The 23863-nt window shown below is 36.5% G+C and overlaps 1 protein-coding gene and 1 long non-coding RNA gene across 2 annotated transcripts in view; both read left to right on the forward strand.

The window, feature by feature from the left end:
* Positions 1-655: 655 nt before the first annotated feature.
* Positions 656-5356, forward strand: LOC104600997 (uncharacterized). The gene is made up of 4 exons (XR_016083477.1): positions 656-1590; positions 1674-1721; positions 1840-1915; positions 4695-5356. It is a non-coding gene; the product is annotated as an uncharacterized LOC104600997 (long non-coding RNA).
* A 3617-nt stretch (positions 5357-8973) lies between these two features.
* Positions 8974-23863, forward strand: part of LOC104600822 (AT-hook motif nuclear-localized protein 14-like) — a 31143-nt gene continuing 16253 nt past the window's right edge. The window contains exons 1-2 of the mRNA XM_088900929.1: positions 8974-9503; positions 13707-13759. Coding sequence (XP_088757055.1) covers positions 9038-9503; positions 13707-13759 — 519 coding nt within the window. The 5' untranslated portion in view covers positions 8974-9037. The remainder of the gene's footprint in view (positions 9504-13706; positions 13760-23863) is intronic.

Genomic DNA, 23863 nt, shown 5'->3' on the forward strand with positions numbered 1-23863 from the left:
AACCAACCCAACCTAGTCTGATTGAGAAATCAATCTATACCACCTATAAAAGAGTGAATGACCCTACTTTTTGGAATTTTTATTGGACGTTTTCTACCCCCCTTGTCCAAGCATAACAAGCATAAAGAGGATATATATTTCCTTTACTCCAGAAACTGCCCACTTATAACCATTTAGAAACCGCCCACTTATAATTGTCCAAAAATTGTCCATGAATTATAAATAGTTTTGTCTTAGAGATACTGTCACATGCAAATGCACGTACACGTTTACTAGTGAATCAAAACTCACTAAAAATATTAAAAGCTGACCAACTTGAGTTGAGTTGGATCAGATTGATAAATTTGGTCAGTTTCATTAGTTTGATGAACAACCCTAATTTCACAAATTCAATCTCAAAGAGTCATTTCTTATCTAAAGGGATGCCAAGTAACCACAACATATCATTCAATTGAGCCATTAAGCCAAAGGCTCTAGTCGCTCTGCAAAGCTTGCGCAATATAATATTAGTTTCAAGTAAAGTCCACATAAAATTCTACATATTAAACCACATTTCTATTTGTGTTTTGTACTTGTATATCTATACTACCCACTTATAATTGTTCAAAAACTTCCCATTGGGAAAATGGCTGCAAAAGGCATTGTTAAAGGGATTGTTGTCATCACCATCAGCAATAATTAACGTCAGAGGTTCTATTCAGTTTGCCCAAGAACCCAACGGTCTCTACTTCCCTCCCTTCTGCCACCCACCTCTCTCTCTCTCTCTTTTCATTTTTCTTATTTTGTAGTGGTTTTTAATTTATAGGGGCTATCCATGTCAAAGGAAAGATCATAGGCCTCTCACAAGGTTTCCATGGATTTCATATTCATGCTCCTGGCAATACCACCAATGTCTGCAATTCTACTGGTGGATCCTTCTTTTATGTGTTTCTATGCTGATTAGGCTCCAATTTTGAATTTTTGATGGCCACCCATTTCTTTACTTGATCTTATGATTTTGGTTTAATTGGTTACAGTTTTTTTTTAATCAACACTAAATCGTTGATGCTTACCTATTTCTTTGCTGGTTCTATTATTGTGGTTTGGTTAGTAAACATGGTTTCTTGTGTTTTTTTGTCTTCTTCCCATATTGAAGGCGCCAATTATTTGTATCCAACAAACAAGGATAATGAACTATATCTATTAATTAATCTTGGATTTTGATATTGCAGGGCCTCATCTGAACCCGGTAAGGAAGGATTGTTGAGCTCCTTCTCTGTTTATTAAGCTTCAATTTTGGTTTTGTGTTTTCAGTCTGATTTTTTTTTTTCTTTCGCAAAACAAAGTTGTACATATTGGTGATCACCCCCTAAAATGGTCATTTTTTGTGGTAGTCACTGTGTTTAATCATGCCAAAATGTTGATTTTCACCCATTTCTTTGCCAGTTTTGTTCTTCTGGTTTAGTTAGTAAAATATAGGTTTTGGTGTTTTCCCTTTTATCCCCTTATTGCAGGACCTCAGTTCAATCCACTAAAGGATCATGGAGCTCCCTCTGATGAAGATCGAGCGGCATGCAAATGACTTGGGAAACATAGTGGCAGGCGTAGATGGTTTGTCTTGTCTATTTTGTGTTCTTCTTCTTATTGCTTATTAAAGATATGTTGGTCTGAGTTGTTTGTTCATCTAAATGTAGCTTACTTTGCTTCTATGAGTTGCTGAAATTTTCATTAAGGACATGCAGGTTTTATATTCTACCTTACCTACCTTAAACCGTTATTTCAAATTCTTGCATTATGGAGTGTCGTACCAATTTCTTTTGAGCTTTGAGGAGTTCATTTCACTTTCTCTTTGAAATGTAGATTTCCCCAACTGGGCAGCACTCAATACTGGGAAGGGTAGTTGTTGTACATGTTGATTCTAATGATCTTGACAGAGGTATGGCATTGGAAACTACTATTTCTTTGAAGGTTTTGGTACAAATAGCTCAATTTGTTTCTCTTAACTTCTAGCAAAGAGTATTTGAAGTTGGAGAGGTTAAGTATCCGAATAAGGTGTTTTTCTTTTCCTGGTCAATAGTAGCTGAATAAGTTCAAAACCTTGGTTGGCATTTACTTGTAGGTCATAAAATTTAAGTATAAAGGTAGTACCTCGAGGCACTTAACAGATTCTTTTTTTTTTTCATCTTCTTCTTAATTAGAGAAGTTATTACTAGATTTTAAAAGATGGATCTAGATGCTGGAAATACTTGAATCTCTTCCTCTAGGTAGATTTATGAACTAAGAAGGTGAAAACTAAATGATCAGTTTGCTACTAAGTAATTTTTTCTTTAGTAGACTGAATTCATTGGTGAAGTTTATGAGTTGCCCCATGCCATGAAAGATTCATCATTTTCCAGTAGAAGTTTTGTTTTCTTCTGAATGAGGACAGATGGGATTCCAGTTTGCTTTCAGAGTAACATGGAGCCACAATTATGTTAAGGATCTTCAATGCATTTAAATCCTATTGGACAGGAAAAATAAAAGTGTTCCCATGATAAATAAGATGAGATGCATGTCTCTACATACAGGGAATAGGCGTATAGTTTGATGCTTGTAGGGAATTATTAAGCTAGAGGAAAAGAGGCTCCTTAATAAGCTTTCATAATTGATGTTATGGGCTGTAAGAATACTTCATTTTTAAGACTTTCATAGCATCTTATCTTATGTTGCACTTGTGAAGAGGGAGGAAATGAGTGAAAAGCTCAAGTATAATAAAGCATGTGAAGTTTTTGAATCGGTCAAAGGTTGTTGTGAAATTAAATTTGGAAATGGAGCATGAATATATTTGTTAATGGAATGGATGCATTTCTCTCTGGAAGGTAATATATTTGTCTTATGAAACTAAAACAATAGGGATATGGTATCTTTCTCTAGAAGTGTTCTAGAGAACATCAAATAAATGACAAAACAAAAATACCAGAAATCCTTTGATCATTGTGGAGTATTAGATAGAGGTAGAAATGCAGCAAAAATGCATATAGCTAGAGAGAGGAATTTGTCATTAGTAATTTGGTGTAAGTTGCTAAGGCTGCGTTTGGGAACAATGCAAATGGAGTGTAAACCCCGGTTCAGGGTAAATTTGCACTCTGGTTCACTTTTGCTTGTGTTTGGCAACATTACATTTATAAATTGACAAATGACAGACCAATGCATATTTACATTGATAATAAGATGTAAAAGTACATCAATAAAAAAGGAGTAAATTTGCATTCAAGTGGGTTTTGATAAAGAAAAAGCATATGCTTTATTGGAATTCATGTTTGCATCCATTATAGCTAAATGTCTGTTTGATAAGAAGGTAAATTTGTCAGTGCAAAACTAATCCAATTTTGCAATTTATATGAACCGTTTTACACTCTACATATTTGCATTCACACTTATTTGCATCATTTCCAAACGCAGCCTACTTTTCTAACTTTTGTAGTTGTGTTTTACTTGATTTTTTGTGAATTCATAGTCAGCAATAATAACTTTTTCCCCATTTCAAAACAAGCTAAACCTCTTTGCACAGTCAATAAATGAGTATATGACTTGTAGGTATGGTGGCATGGACCTACCTCCTCTCTCCCCAAATTCACCCAACCCACACCCTATAGATGACTTTTTTTAAGGTGGATATAAAAAATATGTTGGTGGATATGTTGGAGTGCTCTAATAGGTATACTAGAAGTGTGATTTGAAACATGCTTTAGAGACTTGATTGAGAATTAATTTGTGGAGTCTTTGTTTTCTGAGCTAAAATTCATAATGGAAGAGACAAGTCATTTGAAAATGGAAATGGAAATTTTTCATATTTTCTTTTGATGAGTATTTTTGCCAACTTTCAGTACCAAAATTCTTTCTTCTTTTGGTTTCACTTAGAGCCATAACACATATATGGATAACTATCCTATACCAGATTAAGATCACTCCATTTTTTCATTCTCTCCTGAACTGGTAATTTTTGTATTCCACGTGTCATGGGTAATTATGGGAAAGTAAAAATGTTTAAGATATGAAAGAGGTCCACTGTGTATATAATTTGTGTAGGACCACTAAGTCTTCTTTTTACACCATTTGGCATATACTATAGGCTTTACTAAATGGTCATGCCTAGCCTATTGATTTAAGAAAAAAATCATTTTAGAAGAGATAGACCACTTCTGAATATACTAGTTGATACACACTCTTGGAGATTCTTGTTTTTATATTTTTGATTGTCCAAATAGACAAAGAAATACAGTACCTTAAGGGATAAGAACATTACCCTGGAATGGTATTTGAAGTTTCGTCATTTCAAGGTTCTTTATCATGATAGCCATATCTATTAATTTATGTATTTCAATAAAGATAAAGATGGGGAGCAGTATTTAAAATTTAATTTGCTTCATTTAGATTTTTTTAAATAATGAGACAACTTCATACTATTGATAATTAAAGATTACATGAGAGTTTCAGGTAGAGTAAAAGTGAGCAGTTACTCTAGCTTCACAACCTAAGTAAGCTAGAATATGGGCAGCCTGATTTTTTTCTCCATTAACAAAACATGATGATTGTTATTATGGAATCAATTACCATGAACTGTCTCTTCTCTTTTGCGTTAAATATTTGGCAAAAATTTTTCTTCACAAATACCACCTATTGCTATTAGCATTGATTCATTTTAACTCTCTTTTTAACATTTACCTTCTTCATAGGTTCAAGCTTGTTCGGGTCATGGCTGAGCTAGTTCTGAGAGACACATGGCCGCCCAATCGTCGCCTGGCCAGCCCGGCCATGTCGGCATAGCTCGACCGACCTATGCTACTACTGTGACCCCCCATCTTATCCTCTCAATCACTTAAGCTACACGTCACGCAGATAAACACAACTACGGATAAGAGAAGAGAGGAAGACAACTCTGTCAAGGAATTGGACTCTACCCCGAAGACCTTGGCGATTAACCTCATCCCAATAACCCCGGAAGCCCAATTCGACAAGGACACGGATCTTTGGCTACAAAGAGACATTCCCCACTCAAGGTAAAGGATTTCAACTTCTGACACCCATACTGTTATTTCACTTGGACCATCACCCTTATTGCTCGACCCAACCATCCACCACCTCCTATTGATTTGAGCGTTAGAGTACCTACCCAGGGATAACTCCTCGGGCCTCTGACATCTTTTTTTATCACAAGTCTTGAAGTGGCGTTCCGTCCTTCCACCTCGGCATTTCCCTGTTGGCAAGGACTATTTGGTTGCTCTCCTCAGTTTGTGCACCACATCGGATTGAGCAGCATCAAAGCTCATGGGTCAGATGGAATGGTCGATGAAGAAAATTGTGTCTTGTTCCTTCGTCACCATCCTAGAAGTCAAATTTGTGAACTTCAATTTTTTCTTTTCATGAAAGGGACAAGTAAATAGTCATTTATCTTCTTTCTATGACTTCCATTGCAACAAATTTACTATATTTTTTGGATGGAAGACTAAGGCCCTTGTGCTTATGATTTTTATCACTTAGGGGTGTTATTTTTTTGGATTTGGAGAGGGGGGAAAGTTGGTCAATGGGATTTTGGTTCCCATTGACCAAGAATCCCATGTTCTTTTTTCAGCTTTATGTGGGGACCAGGAAAAGTTTATTTTCTTGAGTATCACTTACCCAAGAAAGTGATATCCATTTTTTAGGTGGGTAAATAACTTTCCCACATAGAGAAAAAGTTGTCAACACTTGAATGCAACAAAAATGCCCCTTTTAATAATGAATTTCTATGGATAAAATGGTCATTACCTTATTTTACCTAAGAAATAAAAGAACATGGGTAAATGCACTTACCTGGGTAAGTGTTTCCCAAGAAAAACTTACCCAGGTAATTCCATTTACCCGGGTAAGTAACTTACCAAAAGTGAACGGGGCCGTAAGTGATGTTATATATGAGCAGATAATCCAGTCCAACATTCCAACAGAAACACAAGTTAAAATTGACAAATTATTGTTTTTCATTGTTTTATAATTCATGTTCTGTCATATGATGGTTTACTTTATCACTTATACCAAATAACTTGTAGATAAAATCCACAATTATCCTTAAGGATATGTTTGGTTTGAAGGAAAAGGTATGGAAAAGAAGGGAATGGTAAGGAAACTCATACAAGGTTTGTAAAGGTTTCCCTACCTTTTATATCCTTTCCCTACTTTTTCCTTCAAATCAAACACAGTATAAAGTTTTTCTTTTTCTTTAATATCTTTTCTTGTTCATGTTGGTGCGGTGCTCGAGCTGATCACTATGAGCCTCTAATAGCCCATCCTGCTCCATTTGTTTCCCAAGAAAAAGGCTGTTGTTGTACTTTGAGGAAGCCATTTTAATCATTCAGTTCTGTGGCTTAATTAGAGGTTAAATACACTTAGCTAGAGAGTTTCATTTCCTTTATTTCTTTTCATTTTTAAATGTATTTAGTCTCATTTCATAAACTTTATAACCATTCATAAACTATTCATAAATTATAAATAATTTTGTCTTACAAATACAACAAGTGCAAAAGCTTGTAGTATTTTTAAATGTATGGTACATTATTACTATTGTAAGCCCTACCTATAAAAAGAATTTGCTTGATAGATAAGGGAACCCGTGTGGCCAATAAGGAATGAAAGAACCCAAGACGAAAAATTATCTATGAATTGGAGTGTCAAATCCATCACATCAAACCTACCTCATCAATTCTTATCTGGTGGGTCCCAAGCCCATTGATTAGTCAACCCAATTGTGCATTCATTCATAGACTGTATATTAACAAGAGATGATTTTGGAGTTATTGGATCAGAATCTTTACAGTGATTCCAAGATCTACTGATTATCAATCCCTCAGATGGAAGATTCTAATCCCAGAATTCCTGCTTCTGAAACAAAAATCCTCATCAGTCATGCCATGTAAGGTGAAGGTGGAACAGTTTCTCTTCCGAACAGGATTCTTACTGCTACAGATACAGACTTAGAAGCTTCTTATCTACCGAGGAAGGAACCAAGCCAAACGCTGCACAAAAGCTTCTGCTTTGTGCAGATGAAGAAGGAGCAGTCAGGGATTCAGTTAAATATTCTTGTGATGTTCCACGTGGCAAGTCAGTCCAGATAAATTTTCAACATTTCTAAGGAACGGGATCTGCTCCTCACATGCATTGGGAACATCTCCCGTGAAAAATAACTTACAAGTATGAGAGATGTTCCCAATGCATGGTAGAATGTGCGTGTGAGACGCCTTTTATGAGAAGCAGATTCGGTCTCCAATTCTAAAGCAATACTTTTTGGTTAACTGATTTACAAAGTGACGGGATCTGCTCCTCACAAATAGGTGCCTCATAGGCACATCCACCATGCATTGGGAACATCTCCCATGAATAATAATCAATAGGTACGGGAGATGTTCCCAATGCATGATAGGATTTGCATGTGAGGTGCCAAGTGTGAGGAGCATATCCGGTCTCGTTTATGAAGTACTGAAGAAAGAAAACAGCACAAAGGCCAATGCTGTTCAGACCCTTTTTTTTTTTTTTAATTCCTAATTGCTGTTCAGAGTTGTTAATGCTTGTTACAAAGAAACAAGATCAGCTTCAGTCAGTGCAAACTCGTTCAAACACCATTTGAACAGCCTTGCATTGAGGAGATCGGCTTCAGTCACTCAAGGCCCATTCAAATACTGTTCGAACAGTCTTTACAGCCTTGGATTGGAAAAGTCTCCCTACTTCTATGTTTTATTTCATGGGGAGATATTCCAATGCAAGACTATCATGATTGTTTGAAGGACTTTGAACTGGCTGAATCCCATTTCTGCATTGAGAACATCTTCATACTTCTATGCTTTATTTTATAGAGATTTCCAATGCAAGAATATACAGAACGACTTCAGTCAGTGCAAACACAGTCATTCTTGAGTCTTGACTAGGCCATCCTCATCAATCCATTCCTCTTTATCCATTTCTTTTCTGAATTGAGATTCACTCTCCGGATGCCTCACAACGACTTTACAGAGACATCCCACCGTGCATTGAGAACATCTCCCATAAAATGTTCCCAATGCACGATACGAAGTGCATGTCGGTGTGAGGCGTAGATGCGGTATTCCAGTTTCTTCTTTTCCCAGCTTGAGGAATTTAAAACTGAACTTTTCCATGCATATCCTTTTCTACGTGGAAACTATTAACGAATACATACCAAAAGTTCCAATCCAACGGTGATAACCCAGGGAGGCAGCCTGCTTTTGTCCATTCATTGGTCACTCCACCACAACCCTTTCCCGTACTGAGTACTAAAATATTATTTTATTATCGTTATTGAATGAATAAACAGATTACATATAAACTCTCCGTAGCGAGTACGGCAAAAGAATGCTCAACCCAAAATAAGTAAAAATACTATTAATTTCACATGTTCCGAAGGTGGCACGTGATCAGCGAAATCCTAAGCAAACAACACGAGTTCATGAAACTCCTGCGCTTCTTCGCGCTACAGACAAGCTGTACAGATAAGGTGGGACCAGTCTTTTAGTGGGCCCCACACATATGCGGCGAGATTTCCCGAAAATTATCTCGATAATTAAATAATATTTTATCAATTATAAGTTGTGATAAGAACACATCTCGTTTATAAAGGGGGCACATCCCGAGTTGTATACGCTTTTGAAAGGGAAAGGCAAGGCACACCATAAAAGTATAAACCACTGTGCTTTGGTATTGGTAGGGGTGTTTTTGTCTTTTCAGGAGGAATGTGACCCATTTATCAAAATTTGGAATTGCCCTAATCAGCCACCGGTGCTGGTCCAGTGGTCCGCTGTTGATGTTAATAACTACTAACTATCGTGATGACGTGATCTTAACCGTTAGTTTAACAATCTAATCACTTGATCCATAAGGTGGGCCCGACGTGGGAGGACGATCCGGATAGATGGTTCTGTGCACATGTGACCAATGGTATTTTATTCTCTCCAATCCCCAAAAAGTACAAAACAAAAAAGAAAAGAAAAAGCCCAAATTGAATCGAGTACCCAAATCCCATCTCTCTCTCTCTCTCATGGAGGGGAACGAAAGCGGCCTGAGCTCTTACTACCACCACCATCAGCAGCAGCAGCAGCAGCACCACCCTACCCACCTCAGCGTCACCACCACGACCACAAGCACCACCACTTCAGCCGCCACTAATGGGATATTTTCCAACCCCCACCACCTCAACGCATCTTCCGGTCACTACTCGTCGTCGGAAGGTGGGACTCCCCTCGTTTTCCCCCCGCATTCGGTGACTGGAAGAGCCCCCGTCGCTGCTTCGGCGCCACAGGAGACAGTGCGCCGGAAACGGGGTAGGCCCAGGAAGTATGGTACAGCCGACGCACCAGTGAATGCCACGGCTTCATCCTCGGTGTCTTCTGCAAAGAAGGTCACTTCACCTTCTTCGCTTCCTCTGTCTTCTCCGCCTCGCAAGAAGGAGCAGTCATCGGGCTCGTCTTCTTCGTCTTCTAAGAAAGCCCAGTTGGTTGCGCTTGGTGAGTTGCAGAAACCCTTCTCTTCCTTTTCCATGTTTTTTGCCTAATTTCGTAGAATTACTTCTAATCTCGATTGCTTCTTTTGCTTGCATGTATCGAGTAAAGATGCATGGTGTCAGTTCTGTATACGTTATAGGTTTCAGTGTTTTCCATTGCTCACCTTTGTTAATCATGCATTCATTTCTATGGTTATTTCTTCATCTTTTGGAATGGGTGATTGATATGAGCTCGAGTTTACATGCATAATTGCATGCAGTTGGAAATAACACTATGGGAATTACACATTTCTGCTGTTTGGTTAGAGGATAGTTGGGTAGAAATCTGCATAGTTTTTTCATACATCTTCGTTCAGTTAATTAAACAAGAGGTCAAATTTTTGAACTTAGATCCTTCTAAAGCCGTTCTTGATTTCATGAAGGCTTGCTGTTATAAAGTTCTGTTTGTCAATGTGGAAGGCGCTCTATTTCCTCTTATTTTTAGTGATGGAGGTTTTGGTTGTCAGTGTTGGTATTTCTTTATTTACTTTTTGTCTTTTTAAATTTTGTAGAAGAAATATTAAACTATAAAACCGCAATGGCAACCAATTAGGGATTGAAATTTTGTGGTAAGATTCAATATTTTTTTTTTGTTTTTCCAATGTTGAGGGTAATTGGAATGAGATGTATATTATATATATTATATAAAACTCTTACAATTTTAGTAATGAAATGGAAGATTAATCAGTTAATAACTTAATACAGAAAAATACAAGAAATAGGAAAGATGAGATTGAATTGGAGAAGAAATTGGACATAATAGGAAGTAAGAGAAGTAAGATTCAATTTTTTTTTTTGTTTTTCCAATTTTGAGGTTAATTGGAATGAGATGTATATTATATAAAACTCTTACAATTTTAGTAATGAAATGGAAGATTAATCAGTTAATACAGAAAAATGCAAGAAATAGGAAAGATGAGATTGAATTGGAGAAGAAATTGGAAGAATGGGACATAATAGGAAGAAAGAGAATTATTATTATTATTTTAAATTCTAGGTGTTTGTTTTTTTTCCTTGAAAGTTTGACCTGTACTCAAGATTTCATGGAAGCATAGGTAGATTTTTCCCCTTTTCTGAAGTGAAACTTAAATCCTTGAGTGCAATGATGACATGTCATTAGCGTTGGGGATAGACGTTTTTTTTTTTTTTTTTTCCTCTGGCCAGTTTCTATGTGATTTGTCTTTGGAAATATGTACCACTGTTTTACTTAGTGAGTTGGAAATTGAATACATATCATTATCTAATCATGCTTTTATGTTTTATTCTTATAGTTATTGTTATTCATAGATTGCCTATTTTATATCTCTACATATCTTGCTCATGTTAACTTTATCCTTGATCCATCTGATATGGAATTTTTTTGAGTTGGAAATGGATGGGTTGATGTTGCATAATATGCTGGGGGTCACATTCCTTTAGGCATCCAGTGCATGTTTTTTCTTTCCATGGTATGCATTTTACACAAGTTCTAACATCCTGATTATTGTTGCTCTATCTTTGTAAAAGTAAATTGTACAAATAATATAAAAGGAAAATTAAAACCTATGAATAGTGAGAAGCTATATCATGAAATTGAATTAGAATTTCAAGAACTTAAACAGAACTCATTTCTTGTATTTTTTTTTGAGAAAAAGCTAAAGTATTGTATTCTTTAATTTAAATCATGTATAGGTATTGCCATGTAAAGTGAGTCACTATACAAAAGCATAGTGACAGGCCCAAAAAAAAAAAAAAAAGAAAAACTATAATGAGGTGTATTACAAAATGCTTCTCTGGATGCCAACCTTGAATGAACAGATCCCAACAACTTCCTCATCATTTTTTCTACTGATTGAGACTTTGACTCAAATATCCTTTGATTTCTTTCTTTCCAGAGACCCCACAATATAGCTACTGGAATGGTACTCCACAACTATCTTCCTTTAAGTGGTTTTCCAGGTTACCTGAGTAGCACCAGCCGAGATCAAAGATTTTGCAATAGTAGGAGTATATTTCTCCCACCACTTTGCAGTGCAGAAACAGATGGCTTTCTGTTTCCATTTCACCTCCACATAGTACATGAATTTCAGACTGCAGGGGTTCACCTCTCCTCAGCAGTTTGTCCCTGGTAAGACATTTGTCTAGTGTATCAAATGATAGTAGGAAGGCAGCTTTTGAAGGGACATGAGGTAACCAGATTTCTGCATGAGGGAAGTTTAAGTCCTGAGCATTAAAAATCTGCTTGTACAAGGATTTGTAGAGGGAAGTTTAAGTTCTGAGAATTAAAAAAATTTGTTACCTTTGAAATAATAAAAGACTAACACAATAAAAGTAGGAGAAATGCACAACTTTACTGAAAGTCTTATGAACTGAAACAATAATGAACCTTTGCTACTGACATTCTTAGAATCACCTCCTCAGATTTGAGCAGTGATGAATGACTTTGGCATTTCTTACCATCCAAATGGCTCAGATGACTTCCAAGGGAATGATGCTCCAAGATGCTGTTCTTTTTCTTTCTCACTACATCGAGCTTCTAGGTTGATACTATCTTCCCAATGGAACATGGAAATCACCAAGAAGCATCTGTATAATAGAAAAAAATTTGGGCACTTGGGAAAATCAGGAAAACGTTTCCTTTGAGAAAGCAGCATATCTTGCAATGTTTGGCTACCCTTTTCCTTTTCTCACTGATATCATGTAGCTTGTAATGAGGAGGAAGCTTCAATATGAGAATGTTATGAAATTGTTGCAAATGAAGTGGTTTTGGTTCCTTGGGGATAGAAGTATTGTGAATGATTAGGAGGAAGGTGAATTAATATTCCCTACTTGAAAGAATTCAACAATAAAAGGTAGATATTTCAAGGGATGGAAAAGAGTATTGGGCTTTGATCTAAATGGTCTATTAGTGAAATCTTGTTAGACTTTTCTGTTTGCTAGGAATAGGTATCCTTGGAGATGGATTTGGTCACCCCACATTTCAACTAAAGCTTGCTTTTTCATGTGGATAGCATATGTAAACAAAATCTTAACAATTGTGCACCTCATCTCAAGGGGACAGGCTTTTAAGAAATGTGTATATATCGTTTGAATCCTTTCTGGACCGCCTGTTTATTTGTTACCCCCCCCTATTCAGAAATGGAATGTGACCATTTTGTTAACTTATTCAGAAGATTGCGGATAGTCCTAGGCTTATGGCTATTTTGATAGATTTATCGCCAGTGAAGGGTTATGGAAAGAGGTAGCATTCTAATCTGATTCCCTTTGACATCTATTGGAGCCTCTGGAGAGAGAGGAACAACAGAAATTTTCAAAACAAAAAAATGTGGAGTGCTGTATTAGGAAAGGTAGAACAAGCAGTTTATTATCTGTGAACACTTCTTTTTTGAATTGTAGCGGGAGGTTCTATTGTATATGTTGGAAAAGTATACTGGCATGGTTATCCAAAAAATGATGAAATATATGTTGTTTGGTAATATCCGTATAATGTTTTTATGTTTGCAATTTATTTTGAATATCTCACAATATTATTTAGATTTCTATGGTTGGTGTGGTGTCATTTTTCTTAGGTCATTGTTTTTGGTCCCTCTGAGCATTTGTGCATGTGATGTAGAAGCATAACCTGCTGCTGAGAAATAGTTTTGGTTCTGTATTATCAGCTTTGTTCTTTTGGAGCTATTATATCCTGGTTATCTGTGGTTCTGTTATATGTCCATATACTTATATTACAGAAATCATGAATTAATAGTTCTGCTATACATTGTTTTGCAAATCAAAGCCACAAATACTGGTCAGATGAAAAAGGGACAAAAGTGCATAAACATGATCTTCTGAGAACCCTATACAAGAAAGAAATGCTTAGGTGAACTGAGATAATTAAATAGCTCTTGTTCAGGTTGTTGATAGCAGGTGGCAATATATGTTCTGGTTAACAAAGTTGTTGTTATGTAGTGCTTTGTAGAACCTATTAAAGTTGCTGGTGGGTTGAGGATAAGATACCTCAATATTTTAGTTTCCATCCTCCTCTTTTACATTGATTTTGTTTTGCAATTTGTTATATGGCAAGGGTTTCATTTTAGTATTGTGCTATCATGATATTGTTAAAACTTTGAGATTCTATAAGATTTATTTGAATTTAAGTGTGTGCCTTAATTATATGTAATGTTCATAGTTTAGCTATTTGATGCAGGGCAAGCAGGACAAGGTTTCACTCCTCATGTCATTACTGTAGCTGCTGGAGAAGTATGCTCTCTTAGTCATCTTTAGTAATATATATATATATATATATATATATATATATTTGAATTATCCCTTAATCCAATATTTCTTTATACACAAGCAATTCATTCAGAACCCTGAGAGTTTCTCAAGATTTTAGATCCTCAAAATCCTTAAATAAGATATTTATATTCTTATATAATGTAGATTCTTGACTGTTGTTCTTCATGTTTAATAATGTCAAGATTAGTCTCCTAAAAATTAAGCTGTGATTAACTAAATTTTCTGATTTTCAAGATACACCAATGGTGAATGTGCTATAAAGTGTGGAATTGTTAACTAGTGAAGAAACCAGCCACATGTATTCATATTGGGTATGTACCTGATATTATAGAGCAAATTATCTCAAACAAATTGGAAATAGTCATCTTTTGTGCTGTTTTTGTAATGAAAATTTGTATGGAATGATAGCTCATCTCCCTCTGCAACATGTTGGAGATATAACAAGGCTCATGAAAAGATATACTAGAACAAAATGCTTTTCATGGGTGTTTAAACCAATGGTGAGACAGGTACAAGCTATGGCTACCAATTTGAATTGCTCATTCAATTGGGTGCCTAGGTGTGCAAATGTTGTAGCAGACTCACTTGCAAGAGCAGGGTTGGGAAGAAACCAGTTAGATTGGGGATGTCCAGGGCTGGGTTTCAATCTGTAATAATTTTACATGAGTTTGTTTTTGCTTGGCTGTGCTGTTGTTTGCTTTTTATTGTACTAGTAAGTGTGCACGTGGTTTCTAGATGATGATAATGATAGTAATAATGTATCCAATATTTTCTATGAACTTTATGTATTTTTTATTTTTTGTTTTTTATTATTAATCGGATGTGGATTGAAAATCCAAATCTAATTACATAAACACCTCACCCAAATATGTGATAATCAGATAGAATTGCAACATTTAAAGTATCATTGATAGGCGTACTTGCTTGGCTAGATTCTTCTTTTTGTAATATTTAATATTTTTTGGTGTATCATTTTTTTGTTCATTTATCAAAAAATGTAAGATTTAAATAGAGGGAATTGAATGGGGTGAAAAGTAGTAGTTCAATTTACAATTTAAACCTCATAATTGAATAGGGACTAAATTCAAAATTGAGTATTTTAGTCAAAAGAAAGTCCCACAATCTTATTCATATTTTTAATAGTAGTGTAAATGTAGAATTATTGATGGTTTCAATTTTTTCTATAACTTTTTTGTACTTTTTATGTGAAAAATAATTCTAATATGTCACACTTACTTTTTGTTTAATATGATAAATATATGATATTATACATGTGCCTAAATTTTTTTGCAAAATTTATGTATTTTTTTCATTTTTGTATTTTTATATTTTATTAACTTTATTATTTATTTATGACATTAAAGGTGAACATGTTTGACCCAAAATTTGAATTATTGGTCTTTGCCTAACAGTAAAATAATTTCATTTTTGGTCAGCTCTAAATTATGTATTTCATTTTTAATACCAATAAAAATAATTATTGTTTATTACACTTATTTTTTTAATTTGATTAATAAAAATATCATACATGTGTCTAATTTTTTCTACATTTTTTGTAAATTTCTATATTTATTTCTATCCTAACTATGATTTTGTAGGTTGATCAATTTGATTCTGATGGTTGAATTGCTTAGCCACCACTTGGATTAAAAATGGTTTTGTTTTTGAGTTAGTTTTAAAATATATGGGTTTATATTGTTAAAAAAATTGACACAGGTCTAATTTAATAAGAGAAAAATGGGAGTTAATAATTAAACTATAAGCCTTAATGAGAGAGGATTAAATGGGGTGGAAAGTAATAATTGAAGTTACATTTTCAATCTTACCATTAGAAATGGACTAAATACAAAATTATGGGCATTTTAGTAGCCATTAAATCTGGCGTTAAAACTGTAATGAAATGACTTTTATACCATTTCTCAAACAAAGGGTAATTTTAGTCCAAAAACGTTTCATATTGCAATCACACTTTTATATATAGTATATATTTGTTGGCTGGTAATTGGTGCTCCAAACCTTGGAGCAAGCTTTGTACTTTTTTCCACATATTATTATTTTTTTTGAGTGCACTGGTTTTTATTGAATTTATTGTTATCTATTAAAAATGCTTTTCATGGGCCCCTCTGTGTCTGTAGTTGGATTGCAAAGGTTGCTAAGGCAGCTTGGTTGCCTGCTAGTGTCTTAGATATATTGTGTTACTTGTGATTTATTAACCTAGTTAAATTCTGATTTTTGAGAGGCTCAAGTTTTGACATAATCAATTTGAGTAAGCAATTGTATTACTGGAGTATATTAATGCAGGAATCTATGATATACTGATGTTTTGTCTTTGTTTAGTAGAAAAGACAGCTCATTGTTTCAAATAAATACATAAACCACAAATCTAATAGGAAAATGCACAGGGAGAATTGAACGTTTTCTATGTTGTTTTGGGTCATTCAACTGTGGTTATTTTTATATTGTTAATAGACTGATTTACAGTCATTTGCATGGAAAGAATGGTATATATATATATTTTTTTTCTGATGAATGACAAAATCTTATTAAGGAAATATACTTAGAATTTGCAATGATGCAACCAGGCATCCCTAGGGATTGGTAGCTGAGACTGTACACAATATAACAATATCAGATTTTCATCCCACCTCTCCCCAAAATAACTGCCTTTGTTTATTCCTTTGGAATGAGAACGAGTGATATTAGATGTAGTAATGTTGGATAAAAACAAATAACCAACTGTAATCAACTGTCATTGTTGATTTGCAATTAGGAAAACTTCCTTTCACTCTTGATGTTTATTTTTTGGCTCTAATACCTTACTACCAATTGAAATTACTGAGATTGGCAATATATTTTAACCAACTGTATACCCTTGTCTCACTCTTGCAACTTTGTAGGGAGAAAACAATATGGTCAAAACCCATGTAAATTAGTCCTCCCTTTCTCCACTCATCATCATCATCATCTCCTCAGTCCTCCCTTTTCCAAATTTTCAGCCCCATGGTCGCCTTGATAACTATGGTTTGAGCATCTTGAAAAGGTGTATCAACAATCAAACATGTCTATGCAATGTCAGATTGAGGTAGATATTTTTGCGTATGCTCAAGGAGAGAAATGAATTTAGGAGTACTATGCTGGTTTTGTGAACCTCTGGATTCAATATGAGTTGGTTCACCTTGGAGATCTATCTTTAGATTGTTATGTAAAATCTATGAAGAAACACTTTGATAAGAAGAAAGTTATGCACTTTCTAATGCACCTCAGGCCTGATTGTGAGACAGTGCAGTTAAACATACTTAGTAGAGAGCCTGTACTTGATCTAGATATGATCCTTGGAGAGTTATTAAGAGAGGAAACTCTACATCTTACTCGGTCCTCTCTTGATTAGAAGAAAGAACATGGAATAGATGCTGTATTTTTGGCTACCAAACAAAAAGGGAAGAAGGATTCTTTTGAAGATGTAGTGCTATGAGTGCAAGGAATTTGGGCATGTAGCATCTCACTGCAAGAAGAAAGATTTTTGCACTTACTATAGACAACAAGGACATATTATTGTGGAATGCCCTACTAGGCCCCTCAAGAAAGGGCAACATAAGGTTTATTAGGTTTCAGCTGAATCGGATGATACTTCTTCCGCCTCATTAGCTCTCAAAATTGACTCACAAGGCACCTTGTCTGAAGATAAGATTCATCAGATTATGTCTTTGACTATTTCCTCTACTTTTCTTTTTTTTTTTTTGTATTGGTCTGGCTGGTTAGTTTGCTTACTTGTGTTCTTCCCCCTTTCATATGTGTTTTCGGCTTTTCTTCTGGTTATTTGCCTATGACTGTTTCTTCATTTATAAATGTTGATAAATCTTGCTTGACCTGTTGTTATAGTAAAAGTCATGTTTTGCCTTTTCCATCTTCTTCTGAACATGCTTCTACACCTTTTTTATGTCATTCACAGTGATGTTTGGTTCTCTCCTGTTATCTTACGCTTGGGTTATAGATATTATGCATCATTTATTGATGATTGCACTAGATATACTTGAGTTTATTTTCTTCTCAAGAAATTAGAAGTTTTTCTCACATTTAAGAATTTTCGTGCCATTGTTATGACCCAATTTAAAAGTACTATAAGCATCTTGAGGTCTGATTTAGGGGGAAAGTACTTTGGTGGTGAGGATGGTGAGTTCCAAACTTATCTCAAGCAACATGGTATTCAGTCCCAGAGATTTATTTAGGTACACCTCAACAAAATGGGGTATCTGAGTGCAAGAACCATCATATTGCTAGTATGGTGAGATCACTGTTATAAGACTCTCATGTTCCCATTACATTCTGGTGGAGGCGACCAACACTACTATATACCTTATTAATATCCTTCCTTTTAGAAAACTCCTCTCCCTTTTAGTCTTTATTTCATCCTCCACCTAACCTGTCCGTGCTTTGTGTCTGCTTTGTCCATTTCCCCCCCTCATGAACACACAAAGCTAACTGTTCAATCAGCTATGTGTGCATTCATGGCATATAGTATGGAACACAAGGGATTCCTTTGTTATATGATCCCAAGGTCTGTTGGCTGCGCATATCCCGTAATGTCATTTTTCTTGAGAACCTTTCCTTCTTTGAGCACATTATTAAATTGCTGCACCATCATCCTTTTCTATTCTGCATCATTTTGGTTCTATAGGTGATGCTCATGCTCCTCCTCTTAGTCCTCAACAGCTATAAGTCTATTCCAAGAAACATCTAGTTCACTCAACGTCCATGCTTCCTCCACCTCCAGCACCAGTCATTGATCATCCTTCTCCACCCATTACTATTGTTAGTCCCTCTTCTCCTCTTGTTACCTTGGCTTCATCTATTTCTTTATGTCGATCTTCTTGCATTTCTCACCCACTTGACCGCTATGGTTACCTTTCTAGCCATAGCTCCTTTTTTGCTGTTATGTCCTTTATAGACATTCCCAAGTCCTATCACTAGGTTGTAGCGGTTAAGCATGGGAAAGATGCCATGGATTTGGGGGTTTAGGTCCTATTGGAGAATGATACATGGGAACTTGTTTCTCCTTCTCTAGATGCCTACATCATTAGTAGTTGTTGGGTCTATTTAGTGAACTCAAATTAAATGGTACTTTAGACCAGTATAAAGACCACTTGGTTGCTCAAGGTTATAGGCAAGAATATGGGATTGAGTAGGATGAAACTTTTGCTCCAGTTCCTAAAATGACAATTGTCTGCGTACTTTTGGCTACTATTGCTCTTAGGCAATGGACAATTTATTAGATGGATGTCAAGAATGCCTTTCTTCACGGGCATTTACAAGAGATAGTTTACATGAAACCACCTCTTGGATACTATGATAACCCTCACTTGGTGTGTAAGCTGAAGAAATCTCTATATAGTCTTAAACAGGTTCCACAAGCATGGTTTGACTTTTTTCGTACAATTGTGTTCGATGTTGGATTTCAGAAAAGTACATCAGATTACTCTCTCTTTACCCTCAAGCGAGCACAAGGGTTGACTCTCCTCTTGGTATATGTTGATGAATCCTTATCATAGGAGATGATGTGGAGGGTATTAATAACTTGAAAATCCTCCTCAACAACTCTTTTAAGATGAAAGATCTTGGGCTAGTCACCTATTTTCTGGGCCTTGAAAGTCAGTAATGTCCTCAGGGATACTTTGTCAATCAACAGAAATATGCCTCTGATTTAGTTGCAGTGGCTCGCCTAATTGATTCTAAACAAGTTGATACACCTTTGGAGCTCAATCTTAAGCTAATTAAGGATGAGGGTGAGCCTCTTCCAGATGCTACTTTATATTGGCAACTTGTGGGTAGTCTTATCTACCTTACTATGACTCGGTTGGATATTTCCTATGTAGTTCAATTGGTTAGTCAATTTGTTTTTACTCCCCATCAGCCCCACTTTTCAGCAGTCCTCTAGATCATTTGTTATGCTAGAGGAACGATGTCTCAAGGTTTATTTTTCTCATCCTCCTCCTCTACTCAACTTCGAACCTATGTTGATGCTGATTGGGTTGGTTGCCTTGGCACTCATTGTTCTACTACTGGTTGGTGTATCTTCCTTGCCGATTCTCTAGTTTCTTAGAAATGCAAGAAACAACAAACCGTTTCCAAGTCATCTATTGAAGCGAAGTAATGAGTGATGTCCTCTGTATTCAGTGAAATAGTTTAGCTCAAAGCTTTACTTTTTGATATGGATATTGATTATTCATATTCCATTCCTCTGTTTGTTGATAACATGTGTGCCATCAAGATTACATCCAACCTGGTTTTCCATGAGCATACTAAACACATTGAAGTATTTGAGACCTTCTTCTTGGCCACATCTCTCTCCACATGTCTTTTATGGCTTGCAGCTTATAGTTCTCTTCACCAAAGCTATGACTAGGACTATACATAATTTTCTTATGGACAAACTGATGTTTATTTCTCAACATCAGTTTGAGGGTGTAGTTTTGTACTTTTACCTTCTTTGTATGTATATTACTAGGTGTGTATATTAGTGTATAGCCTTGTACAACTTTGTTTTATTATTTCTTTTGTAAGGAACTAAGGACAATCTTATCCATTTACCTTTTAATGTAAATATATATTTTTTTTTGGGTTGGATCAACATCTGATCAACCCTAACAACCTTGGAGTTTTCTTGCTTCTCTCTTGTTTGTTTCTCTCTCCAAGGTTAATAGTGTTCACATGCAAACTCTAGGAAAGAGCGGGAACTCAAGTACTGATATAACTACATGGACACGTCCAAAACCCTTACTTGCCTATGCGCCCCAGATCCAACAAACTAGTAACAACTTTCCCAAAGAAGGAAAGTTTCCCTCCTTTCCCAAGGAGATTTCTATAAATAGGTGGTCTTCGAGGATCCCCACACACGATCCTATCCTAAGCCTTGCATAAGCTTTGCCAGATTTGAACCTCAGCTCCCTTGCTCTCTCTCATTCTCAGCCTTCTAGAACCTCCCTATGCCATCTACTGCCTCTCAGGTAGACCACCTTAGTGCCTCCCACCTTAGCAGGCTGTCTCTGGCATTTTCCTTTTACTTCCTCCTTTGTTCTTCTTTTCAACAATTGCACCTTCTAAGGGGCCATCACATGTTGAGCCTTGGGATTGGTAGATATAAACTTTAGCTCCACGAATTGTTGTTGTAAATATAGCACCTGCTTAGATTGCAAGGCACCTCCTTGTTTGTAAGTTGTGATGAGAATTTCTTTGCACCCTGTAAAGGGGTAGCCTTTGTGGGGGTGGAAGAATGCATCTTCCCCGCCCACAATCAAGTATAGTGAACCCAATGCAGTATACCTAAACAATGACAAAAACTTGCCAGGTTTATAAGCTATTGACTTCAATTTACTTGTGCTATCCAAAATATTTATCACTCCTGGCTAGCAAGTAAATGCTGCCATACACACATTGTCTTCCTCATATTTAACCAAAAATTCCAACTACTCCCCTTCTTTGGTCAGGCGCCCTATGCAACAGTCATAAACATTATCCACATCATTGGCATGGGGGTAATATACAAAAAAAAAACTAACTCCACTGATGCACTTCTTAATTGAGGCCTTGTTAAAATCTGCAGTTACCCTGTAGTTCATCCACTGTTTCCCGCGATATGGCAACAAGCACCTGCCTATCTTGTTCCCCATTTGACGTTGCAATGCTGATAGTAAAGGGTTTCACATCGTGAGGGGTTGTGACTTTAAACCTCTCACACTCATACATGAATAGGAATGGCATGCACACTTATGAATTAACCTTCTTCATGTTGGGATTGAGCAGTTGGTGTACAATATCCTTTTACTTGTTGTACAAGTATCCGAAAAACATAGACAGTAGAGGGATTGTGTACCCCCCTGTTGCCAAAATCTTCATAGGTAACAAGCTATCCTTGATCCCAAAATCAAGACTACTAGGGATTAAAAACTGTGACAAAAAGTACAAAATAAAAGTGATGAGGTGTTTCTATGTGTTTGCATCCTTTATCGTTAACCCCCTCATTGCTCTCCGCAAATGCCAAAATCATACCCACTTGTGAAGGGGCATTTTGTCTCTGCGCCCATTACCTAACAATGCTTTCTTAAATGCTGCAATACTTCCCTTCATTTCATTGTATAGGGGCGCCTTCTCCTTGGGCAAGCGCTCTGCATTAGCTAATTGCATTGGAGTGAACTCTCCCCTTATGTAATAGGGAGGACACGTCCTCTGCCAAGATACCTAACTTACCAAAGGACCCCAGGAAGGTGTGGATCCTATAACACCAATGAGCGAATAATGGCTCCATGTACTCAATTCCCCTCCTTTTGGCCATCTCCCTAAAATAGTCTACAACAAATGGAAAACCAGAAGAACATAAAAACTTACGGCACATTAGGCTTTAGAACACTCAATTTGCTAGTTAGTGAAATCCTCCTCATTGGACTCACGACAATAGAATATTATCTCCTTTTGGAAAGCATTGTGGAAGTAGAGTAATTCCTCCCCTCCAATGGTATCATAGTGGCCATCTTCCCTAATTCTCACCGGTATAGGAGGCTGTGGATCCCTTCTCTATCTCATGGCTCTTCAGCTCTGCTGCTCGCTTTGCCAAATTCTCAAACATTAAATTGCTCTAGAAAAGCTTCAAAAGGGTGCACTAGTGCCACGACAATAGTAGTTTCACTCTTAGCCATGGTGTTTTTCCTTTGGTTTTCAGTCACTGGAGATGAAGAAAATGAATGGTACAACAAACGTAGTAAGTGGTAATTTGGGAGAAGATGAAAAGGTTAAAATAGTGTTTAAATAGAATAGGCGATTTCTTAACCCCCAAGTCAGTTAAATAACCCAACACATGCGCAGAGCACCATGTGTCACCATAGCACATTCACTGTGCTTTCATAATCTTAAATTTGGGCTTCTGGTTATGTTTAATTGCATGATAGACCCCTACCTTTCATAATGGTCCTGGATTGCCATTTAATGCCCTTCCAATTAATGAGCCAACACTTGACACTTAATCCTTTCATTCAATTAAACATTCCCTCCTTTAATGTTTTTCATTTATTAAAATATATTCCATCAGTAATATCAACTGTTGCATCAAAATATTTGTACAACATCCACATTTCCTTAAGTACACTAGACCCTCTTATTTTGGGGGGCTTCCCCATCTCATAGTCATCACACCATTGCTCACTTGTAGAAACACTTCTATCAGTAAGTAGGGGGCTACATTAAGGAAGGTAAATCCCAAACTTACCAGATCCATTATCACAATCATAAAAAATTGTGCTTACAAATAGAAATATTTCTATCAGTAAGCAAGGGATCTAATGTAAATACTTAGAATTAGACATCACATCACCTACAATGAGTGACCCATTGTAAAGCTACATAGGTAGCCAGCGCATGAATAGTGACACGGAAAAACACTAAGGCAGTGATGCTGAGTCCCAAATCTACTTGTTTCCCATGCATGTATTCACTATCCTTCCAACTCTCATTGTGGGAAGACTTTGTAATGGTCTATTGTGCTACAACCTCCCATCACATCCCCTCGGTGTATCCCACATTGTAGTAAAGACTGTGATGCACTGTGGCGCTATAACCTCACATTGCATGACTGTCGCAACCCCATGTCATGGTTTTGTTCCTCTCTGTCGCAATCCCATGACCTCGCCTTGCGAATTTGCTTTGCAACTCAGTGTCTTGACCTTGCCTCTAGGCTTGTCTCATGCACTTGCCTTGCAAGCATGACTCACAACTTCGCTCTATGACCTCACCTTGCAATTATGCCTTGGCCCATGCTACTTGTTGCATAGTCATGGAAAACACTTGGACATTTTCTAGAGTGGTGCATTCGACCAAGGTTCTAGATGCGGAAGTAGCTACACTCGTGTTTACATGTGGAATTTGGGAAAGAGCGGGAACTCAAGTACCAGTGTAACTGCATGGACATGTGGCGAAACCCTAACTTGCCTATGTGCCCCTGATCCAACAAACTTGTGACAACTTTCTTGAGGAGATTTCTATAAATAGGGGGTCTTCGAGGATCCCCTCATGCGATCCTAT

This window comes from Nelumbo nucifera, chromosome 3 (genome assembly GCF_055504915.1).
Source record: "Nelumbo nucifera cultivar China Antique chromosome 3, China Antique-T2T, whole genome shotgun sequence".
Classification (NCBI taxonomy): Eukaryota; Viridiplantae; Streptophyta; class Magnoliopsida; order Proteales; family Nelumbonaceae; genus Nelumbo; species Nelumbo nucifera.